Source organism: Nansenia antarctica (assembly GCF_963989245.1).
Source record: "Nansenia antarctica genome assembly, chromosome: 5".
In the NCBI taxonomy this organism is placed as follows: Eukaryota; Metazoa; Chordata; class Actinopteri; order Argentiniformes; family Microstomatidae; genus Nansenia; species Nansenia antarctica.
In genome coordinates this window covers 54,017,571-54,028,013 of record NC_137690.1, presented here as the reverse complement: position 1 = coordinate 54,028,013, position 10,443 = coordinate 54,017,571, and the positions used below count along the sequence as shown (strand labels likewise).

Genomic DNA, 10,443 nt, shown 5'->3' with positions numbered 1-10,443 from the left:
TCTGCCTTCTTTTCCTCAGTGAAAGATCATATAGCTGGAAAATCCCAACATCTTTCCCAGTCCGATCCCCTCGACTGGCGGGTATGGATTCGGCTACGACTGGATCAGAGAACTACGCTACATAATACTGCCTTTGCTGCAAGAGTGTGTACTGTATACAAAGACAAATATACTTGCCTATTCATTTTATGATATCATATACATATATATGCATTATATATACACATAAATATGGATATAAAAGTGGAAGAGGAGGAGCTGTGCGTTGGAGAACCGGAACAGATAGAACATATAGGGCCATGCATTCTCAAGATGGAATGTTGCTTTCCCGAAAAATTCCAGACTCCGTAAAAATGGCTGCCTGCCGGACCTTACGAGCAGCGTGGTGGAATACCCCGTTCCCAAGAGAGACTCAGCAAAACGCCTTGGCAAAGGTGAGCGTTTGTTTTTACAGTTATCCTATGATCTTCTTTTAAATAATATATGCATGTCCCTTTCGGTTTTTAAAAATGTAAAGTAACATGAGTATGGGTATTTTCTTCTTCTCTTGTACACAAAAAAGATATGAGAGACGAGAACCATCATGCATTGATTTGAGTGACTGTTTCCATAGCAACAGGGGGGCAAGGAATGGGACAGGCTCAGAACTGGGAGGCGGAGCTGGGGTCGCACTGAAGTAGTCGCACAATGGACGGGTCGCTTTTGGCACCTTTGATAAACTCCTCCAGAGACAGTTTACCTAAGAGAGAAAGAGAGAGAGAGCGAGAGAGAGAGAGAGAGAGAGAGAGGTTTGAAGAACAAAATATTTCCTTTCTACTTCTCATAGACATCTGTCTCTCTTCTCTTCTCTCCTCTCCTCCCTCTATCTGCACCCTCTTCCTCAGACTACCACTCCACCCCCCCCCCCCCTTCCTCCTCCTCCTCCCTCTCCTTCTCTCTCTTTCCGCTCATCTCACCATCATTGTTGAGGTCCATCTGTCTGAAGATCTTATCTGTTCTCTTCTCCGGCGTGGACTCATCCTCTGGCATCTTCATTACTGACGACACCATCTTATAGATGGCCTGAGTAGAGGAGGGAGGGAGGGAGGGAGGGAGGGAGGGAGGGAGAGAGAGAGAGAGAGTCTAATGTAAGTGTAATGTAAGAGTTAAGAGTAATACAATTATAATACAGACAAAAACACAGATGGGAGGGTGGAGCAAGAACAATTACCAAAAGAGAGATAGAAGGTGGAGAGAGAGATAGAAGGTGGAGAGAGAGATAGAAGGTGGAGAGAGAGATAGAAGGTGGAGGGAGATAGAAGGTGGAGAGAGAGATGAGAGAGAGATAGAAGGTGGAGAGAGAGATGAGAGAGAGATAGAAGGTGGAGAGAGAGATAGAAGGTGGAGGGAGATAGAAGGTGGAGAGAGAGATGAGAGAGAGATAGAAGGTGGAGAGAGAGATAGAAGGTGGAGGGAGATAGAAGGTGGAGAGAGAGATGAGAGAGAGATAGAAGGTGGAGAGAGAGATAGAAGGTGGAGAGAGAGATAGAAGGTGGAGGGAGATAGAAGGTGGAGAGAGAGAGCTAGAAGGTGGAGAGAGAGAGAGAAGGTGGAGAGGGAGATAGAAGGTGGAGAGGGAGATAGAAGGTGGAGAGGGTACACTTGAGTCATTGCTGTGGGATTTAGTAAGCAGGACTTGCTGTATCGACCTGGTTCATGGATCTGGTCCATGCATTACAATGAGTCTGTCCTCCAATTTCTACATCCACCAGCCTCTCCTGACATCTCGGGTCAGCTTCCTTCATCTACATCCTCCACTCATCATCCATGAGGTGGGGAACTTGATCCTCCAGTTCTCTTAACGCGCTCCTCCACAGCATGCCTAGGTCTTAGATACTATACAGTCACACACGTTAGCCCTTCAGCTGTTTCAGATCAGTTGTACAGAAAGGCCATTGCAGGACATACAAGAAATACCAGATACTTCGGCCGTTGAAAGGAAATGTTGAATTGAAAGTGAAGGACTTGAGACAAACACTCTCTCTCTCCCTCCCAGGCATTTTCCAGCCTGTCATGATTTTATTCAGTTGAAGGTAGTTTTTTTGTTGGCTTTATCTGTTGTGTCATTGATGCCTTGTGTTCAAGGAGTGGATATTCCTTCACATCGCCAGCTGCAGAAAAGCAGTGTGTGTGTGTGTGTGTATATATGTGACAGAAGACAATGAAAAGAGCTACCTGGGGGCAAAATATTTTTTCTGTTTTTTACATGTTCCTAAACTACAGATTGTAAGCTTTCAAATGATGCATCATACATTGAAATCGGAAACAAATTGAAGACGACATGAGTATTTGAAAGTTGCTAACCCTGAAATCACAATGCTGAGAAAATGCCTTCACACAGCCAGGTAATGGGCGGTAACAATGTCTGGTTAACCCCACCCCCAACCACTCCCCCTCTAGATTGACAGCTGTCAGCTGTCAATATCTGTCAGTGTTAGTCACTGGGTCAGATAGCTATAGCTAACATTATTACATAGCAAGGTGTGTGTGTGTGTGTGTGTGTGTGTGTGTGTGTGTGTGTGTGTGTGTGTGTGTGTGTGTGTGTGTGTGTGTGTGTGTGTGTGTGGACAGAGCCTTGCAGGTTTTCAGAATAGAAGTGTTCGTGACGCATTCTCATTGACTTTTACCTGAGTCTACATTCATCTCTCTCACTCTCTCTATATATATAGGCTATATATTTTTTAAAAAGTATATATATATCCCCTTTCTCACTCCCTCATGCTCTCTCACCGCCTCTCTCTCTCCCTCTCTTCCCCTCCAACCTTTCTCTCACCCATTAGTTTTAATTTCATCTCGTGCTTTACACACTCTCTCTCTCCTCTGCGGGACCTGCACCCCCTCTCCCACCCTCCCAATTTCTCACATCTTCTCTGTCCCTCTCTCTCGCTCTCATGCTCACTCACCCGTCTCTATCACTGCCTTTGACCCATACATTCTCCATCTCCCCATCTCTCTCTACCATCACCTCTCTCATCCAGTGGCGCATAACCTCCATGAGCCTGTGGATAATCCCAGTATTCTGCACACTCAGGGATAAACTCTGGTTAAATTTAAATCACTAATCCGGGAGAGCATAGAGAGAGAGACAGGCAGAGACACAGCACACTGCCATCCCCTCAGCACAACCACTCTCTGCATCTCTCGGCATATCTCTGTCTATTTGTTTCACTTTTTCTCTGTGTTTCTCTGTAACTCTCTCTCTCTCATAACAAATGTTTCATTTTTATAACCCCCTCCATCCTACTTTTTTTGGCATCTTGAATGTTCCATCTCATTATCCTCTCCCATTTTCTCTCTCAAACTATCCGTCTCTCAGCTGGACAGCACACTGAGTGCTTTTTTATGCCATCATCATACCCAGCATTTAAGAGTACTAACCAGCTATAGCACAAACACTGCTCGTCATGCCAACCTTTACCACATGCTAACAACATGCTAAAAGCATGCTAACAACATGCTAAAAGCATGCTAACAACTTGCTAAAAGCATCCGGACCCTAACCCTAACCCTGAAGCTGAATCGACGTAGTCCCCAAACGAAACTTAGATAAGACTGTACACACACACACACACACACACACACACACACACACACACACACACACACACACACACACACACACACACACACCTCAGGTTACATTGTCACTGCAAGTGGTAGACGCCCAGAAATGTCCTGAACATTTTAGAAAAGCACATTCAGGCAGAAGGACAGGGCCTTGGCAGGTGCATCCACTCTTCCAGACTGCCAATGCATCATCATTAATGATTCCGCATAGTTATGTCATGACATTAAAGCTACATATTGTATTTTTAAGTCACAGTTGCACAAAACCCCCATCACATTACAATGTCTAATAAACTGTTAATTCCAACCGACATGTGACTGAACAACAACCACCAAATAACAATGTCAATCCAACATTACAAAAAGCTTCAGAGCTCCAGCATTTAAAAAAACTTTCAAAAACAATATTCTCACAATTGTTATACAATGTCAGTTTGGTTAGTTTTTGACCGTTGCCCAACTGTAAGTCAATGAAAAATGCTCATGGGGCAGTTTATATTGATCATACTGTAGATCATTTCTGGGAATCAGTTTCCCTGTTTGCCAAACTCTGACTTCCTGGTGGAATGATACCATCCCATTTGATTGGCTCGTGTCCAGATGTTGGGTATTTGGGAAATCACATTGGAGCCGTGATTCTAGCACGCAGCCATATGGCACAAGTCATGCAAAATTGGCCTCCTGGTCTTGCAAAATGTTAAAATGTTCCTAAAAATAGGGCTTTTAAGCCATGGTCTGTATTTAAATCACTTTTTTTTTTTTTTTACAATTGCTGTAGAATCTGGTAGTTTGGGCATTTGTGAAATTAAGTGTTCACCATGAATCTACCCCCAGCCATATGGCATGAGACTATTGTTGTCTCGGCTCACGCAAAATGTTGTATCCCTAAATGTAGCCCATATAAACAGAAACAGGCTTTGTCTTATGAGATGAACTGGAATACAATATGGCCATGTTTTAAATATATAGCACTGTGACTTTGTGTCTGCCTGCTTACTGTAATGCCGGACAACAAAGTCCAACGAACACTGCATAGCTATGGGAGGCAGCACCTTCACATTCAACTACACTACAACGACCACAACCCCTCTCTTTATTGACTAGTCTCCAATTGCCATGCCTCCAAATCACATTATTCTCGCGCCTCTGTAAGATTTTTTATTAGCATGCTTGGATGGAACGCTGGCTGTGTGTGGCTGCGAATGGCTGTGAGTGGAGTTGACATTTTGATTGGCTTATTGGGATGGTATAAAACAGGGGTGGGGAACCTTTTTCCTGTCAAGGGCCATTTCAATTTTTAGAACATCCTTTGAGGGCCATTGTTACGGCCTGGCTCTGGGCCATAACAAAAAGGGACACACACACACCATGTATAATCAAAATAATCAAGAATTTAATAGAACTAAACAAAATATGCCAAACTGAACAACAATCCAATGGGGTAAGAGAATCAGTGCATCAGTAGTGTAAGTGAGTGAATGCAGTGGAAAGTATGCTAATGAGGGTGTTGTACGGTGTAATATAACAAAACAAAGCCAACAAAAGAATAATGGTGCTGTGGAGAGAGAAAGAGCTTGTGGACTGGAACGCCTTTTAAGCTGTAACCAGGACACCCAGTCAGCTGTCCCGAGTCCTCCCTACTAGGCTCCAGCCACGCCCACTGGGTAGCCTATCTGCTTGGATAGGAAACAAACAGACTGTCTTGGTTACCCAGACAGGGCCAGAGGGCCATCACAGCCATACAAAATTATTGAACACATATATCGGACTCACCTAATGCGATGGCTGGAACTGTTTCTCTTCAGCTAGGCGTTAGGTGTCAGCTGGTAATGATGATGATGCTACTCGCAGCTGGTTTTGCAGGTTTGGGTCAGTCAGTCTTGAGCGGGACTGAGTCTTTGCAAGAGTCCCAAACACTGATGCAAACTTCAGTGCATGTCTCCTCAGAATGGGAAAATCCTCAGCACGTACATACAGTTTGTAGAACTCGAGCAGAGGGAGGTTGTTGTAGCTAGCTTTGAGCTCGTCATTGATTTGCAGCTCAATGATCTCGAGTTGTAGGTTGTCATGATTGCTGTTCAGCCCTCTGCTTTTGATGACATTTATGGTGGAAACGACAGTTGTCATCACATTGTTGAGCTTCAGGGACTGTGCACACAGATTCTCTTGGTGTATGAAACAGTGGCATACAACTAACTCACTTGGATCGAGACTGAGACAACTATTTTTTTTTTTACCAATGCAGTCAATCCCTTTTGCGTGCCAACCATGGCTGGGGCTTCATGCCAGGTCAGTTAACTTGTCAAACTGCAGTTTGAATTTGTTCATAGCCAAAACAACTTGCTCAAATAAATCCTCACCTTTGGTGGTAACACCGTGCCAGGCATGGCTTGCAAAGACAGCAACTCCTCCGTCGTATGAAGCTTAGCTGTAATCTCTCGCACAAAAATGGCCAGTTGGGCGGTGTTTTGTTATATCTGTTGTCTCATTGCCGGCCAGAGAGAAAAACTGGAAATCTCTTGCGGTGTACTTCAGTGTTTTCTCAATATCTTGTGCCATGTCAGTAATCCGATCTGAGACAGTTCTTCGAGACAAACTGACACTTTGGAACAATTTTACTTTGTCCGGTGCGAGCAGCTCCGCCGCGGCCTTCACAAATTCCTTCACAAATTCTCCTTCTAAATGCGGCTTCAGCTTCTTAGCGATTAGCTCACTCACCACAAAACTAGCATGCCGTGTCTCGGTCAGATTGCGCTCTTGAGAAGACTGCTTGTTAAGCACCCAAACTCCGCCGAGGAGTGCTAACTTTATCCAAGCGTATTTGTCCTTTCAACTTGTCCAGGGTAGCCATGTTTCGAGCTGTAATGACGCTCAAGGTTGACCTTTTTCATCACCGACAGCGCGTCCCGACAAACTAAGCATACTGGCTTTCCTTTTACTTCCACAAATATCTCTCTTGGAAAGCACAACATTCTGCATCTACCTTTCTTTTCTTGACAGTCGCCATGTTTGCATATACTGAATGAAATGATGACAGGAGATTATCACGCGATGACTTATATTAGAAAGACTGGGAGCTGGTGTTATAAGATGACTAGTCAGCCTATGGCCAAACACTCTCCTTCATTTTGGAATGTGACACCAACATCACTACAAACTACATTACCCATCACCCGTCTCTGTCATCTCTGCCTCACCTGTACAATCTCCAACATTTCGTCGCGGCTGATGTAGCCGTTCCCATCCAGGTCGTACATGCTAAAGGCCCACTTCAGCTTCTGCTCCAGCTTCCCCCGCGACGTGACGCTCAGTGCGATGATGAACTCCCGGAAGTCGATGGTGCCGTCATTGTTGGTGTCGAATGTTCGGAAGACGTGCTCTGCGAACTTGGAGGCGTCGCCGTATGGGAAGAAGTTGGCGTAGATCTTCTTGAACTCCTCAACGTTCAGGTTACCACTGGGACAGTCCTTCAGAAAGCCCTGGGAGAGAGAGAGAGAGAGAGAGAGAGAGAGAGAGAGAGAGAGAGAGAGAGAGAGAGAGAGAGAGAGAGAGAGAGAGAGAGAAGAGAGAGAGAGAGAGGGTGGAGAAAGAGAGGGAAAGAGAGAAGGAGAGAGAGAGAAAGAGAGAGAGGGTGGAGCGAGAGAGAGAGAGAGAGAGAGAGAGAGAGAGAGAGAGAGGTGAGGAAAGTGGAAGGGCTGAATCAGATCGTAAAATTGAGTGCTGATGGGTGAGAGAACCTAGTAATGTCCAGCTCCAAAGTTGGCATCTCGCTCTAAACGTTGTCCAGACTATCACAGTATCTGGGCAGGCTGGTGTTTGATACCATTCCTCATTCCATTCCATTCCAATGATCCTGTCCTCCGATTTCTACCTCCACCAGCCTCCCCTGCTCTCTATCTGACACCTTTCCTCATCTCCACTCTATAGCTGTCACTGATTTGTTAGAATAGTCTCCTCCTTTCCTCGTCTCCTTTCCTTGTCTCCTTTACTTCCTGTTCACTGATACGGTAAAAGTAATGGACCAGTGGAGGCTGGTGGAGGTAGATATTGGAGGACAGGCTGATTGCAGTGCATATAACCGAATGACGAATAGTACCAATCATATGCGTTTGATACCATTCCTCTTTCCATTCCATGCACTACAATGAGTCCGTCCTCCAATTTCTACCTCCACCAGCCTGCCCTGGGTTGGACCATTCATTTCTGAATATCAGACTTCAGTGATCATAAGAGAAAGGAGACTGGCCTTAAGACAAGGAGGATATCACAGCATGAGCTAAAGTGCCTTCTAAAAGACCTCTGACCTCTAGAATGTTAACATCTCTTTCAATGACATTAGACATCTATGATATTACCAATTCCCTCTTACAATAAACCCGAACACTCTAAATCCCTGTTGAGTGGGTGCCATTACAACCACTCTCACTACATAAAAAGGCTTGAACCCTGACCCCTAAACGGAGAGGTCATGGGTTAAAATCCAGGTCAGAGAGGGGTAATGGATTCCCAACTTATACTTATTATGCAGAGTGACTCACAGACCTATACATATAGGTTTAATCTATTCATAAAGCTTTACACACACATGCACACACACGCACACACGCACGCACACGCACACGCACACGCACACGCACACACACACACACACACACACACACACACACACACACACACACACACACACACACACACAGATCTCTCAGCTTAGAGGCCACACAGAAGCACCTAATCATGGTGAGATTTGGTCTAGAAATCTTCTTATGGGGAAGCAACATTACGCTGGACTGAGCAACAACACAACAAGCATATGGCACTGTTTCTGTCTTCCTCCTGGATTAACAGACTGGGAGTGAATGGCCTGCTACCTCAGACAGAGATAAACTCTGTCATCATGGTTTAGCACTGTCGTAATATTGTCAAAGATTAATGCTGGGACATAAACTCCTCCTTTTAAGAGACTAGGCTTTCTCTCTGAGTTGAGGACAATACAAGGCTACTGTACTCAAACAACAATGTGGAAGTCTATGGAGAAACAATTTAGAATATGCCTGGATTCTGTAGGGCATTGTTACGATTATGCTGTTGTTATTAAGAGAAATTATGTCATTTTAATTGTGCTATTTTTTTTCTTCTATTGCTTAGAACTGTTACATCTTACCCCATACAAATACTACTCATGGGTAAGGCTGCCACGATTAGTCGACTAGTCACGACGACGTCGACTACCAAAATCGTCGCAGACATATTTGGTAATCGCCATAGTCGCATGTTTTTTTGGAGCTGAAATAAGCGTTTTTTTTTTTTTTTTTTTTTGCCTAGCACCAGGGGAGCCCCCCCTCCCAAATGTCGTTGTTTGGTACCTGTACTATATCAATGAGAATAAAGACCATTCATTTCATTCGATAAGCATTCGTTTTTCTTCCCTGAAGCTGCCACTGGCTAGCGTCTCCCAGTGTCTTTGATGTACATGCGCAGTGTCGGTCATCCGGGGCACACGTGACTTCCCCGGAAAAACAAACAGAGAAATGTCTTCCTGTCCTCGTATCTCTAAAGTGTGGGAGCATTTCAACCACAACGTTGAAAAAAAGAATGTAAAATGTAAAATTTGCAAAGCTGAACTCGCTTATCATGGCAGCACGTCTATGATGCGCGAGCATCTAAAAAGGAAGCACGTTGTGGCAGATGACGAGGAAGACGATGGCTCGTCTCGGTAAGCTAGTTAGCTTGTTATTGGCTAACGATATCGTTACGTTAAAAGCCTTCTTACATTATTTTACGTTGTCATCAAAGCGATACTTATCAAATAGCTAAAAATTTTGTCTTAACGTTACAGTGCTAAGAAGGCGCGTTCTACTATGAGATGAGTGAAGCAAAGCAAAACTTTTGTACTCTGTACAAGTATTATTATTTTTTTTGTATTCTTTTGGTTGCCTAGTGCCTAGCCTACCTCATTTTACTCAGCAGTTTGCACCCTCTACTACTCTTTACATTACATTACATGCAAGTGATGCCAGAAATAAATCTGCAAAGTTCATTAAAATATCTATTTTTGAGTGAACAATCATTTTAATTGTCTTTATTTTTAGTTAGCACATGCCTACAACAACAACTTCAAGCTAAATTTAGAAGCTGATTTAGAAGATGATAGCTAAATAAGAGCGATTGAGTAATTGTGCGATAAGCTGTAATTTATGATCCGATTAGTCGACTAATCGTTAAAATAATCGGTGACTAGTCGACTATGAAAATAATCGTTTGTGGCAGCCCTACTCATGGGGCTCCAATATGCTTACATTCCAACCATGTGTTTTGGTAATTCAAAGTGTGTCTGCCCCGAACAACACAATGTTAGCACCAGTATAGGCGGGGCAGTAAATGGGCGGGTCAGTCGACCCATTTCGACGTTCAGACTATTTGAGCAGCGATTAAAACCGTGAAATAAAGACTGAACCGAATGGACGAGTACAGTGCAAGATCGCGGCATTCAAGGGAAATGCACCAACATATAATGATATAAGACAATTTAAGGCCTAATCAAGTCAATAAAAGAGAGTGTGATCATGTGCCATATAGCCCTTTCTTCTTCTTTTTTTTTTTTTTTACAAATACAGCCATTTGAGAATTGGCTATTTATTTAGCTGATAAAGATGCTGATGTGTATAAAAACACATAAAACATGTTGCAACACATTTATTAAACTGTTACAGCTTGCCGCTGTAGGCTTGTTGAGTTTATGATATCATAGAGTCATAGACACTTCAGCTTGTTGAGTTTATGATATCATAGACACTTCATGATCCATTCATTCATTCACAGTTAAGTCCTCATTGGTGA

At 43.7% G+C, this 10,443-nt stretch overlaps 1 protein-coding gene across 1 annotated transcript in view; it reads right to left on the bottom strand.

The window, feature by feature from the left end:
* Positions 1–641: 641 nt before the first annotated feature.
* Positions 642–10,443, bottom strand: part of hpca (hippocalcin) — a gene marked incomplete at its 3' end in the record, with an annotated part of 34,246 nt that continues 24,444 nt past the window's right edge. Inside the window, exons 3-5 of the mRNA XM_080532354.1 lie at positions 6,804–7,085; positions 957–1,062; positions 642–739 (exon numbers count right to left, since the gene is read on the bottom strand). Of these exons, the coding sequence (XP_080388480.1) occupies positions 642–739; positions 957–1,062; positions 6,804–7,085 (486 nt within the window). The remainder of the gene's footprint in view (positions 740–956; positions 1,063–6,803; positions 7,086–10,443) is intronic.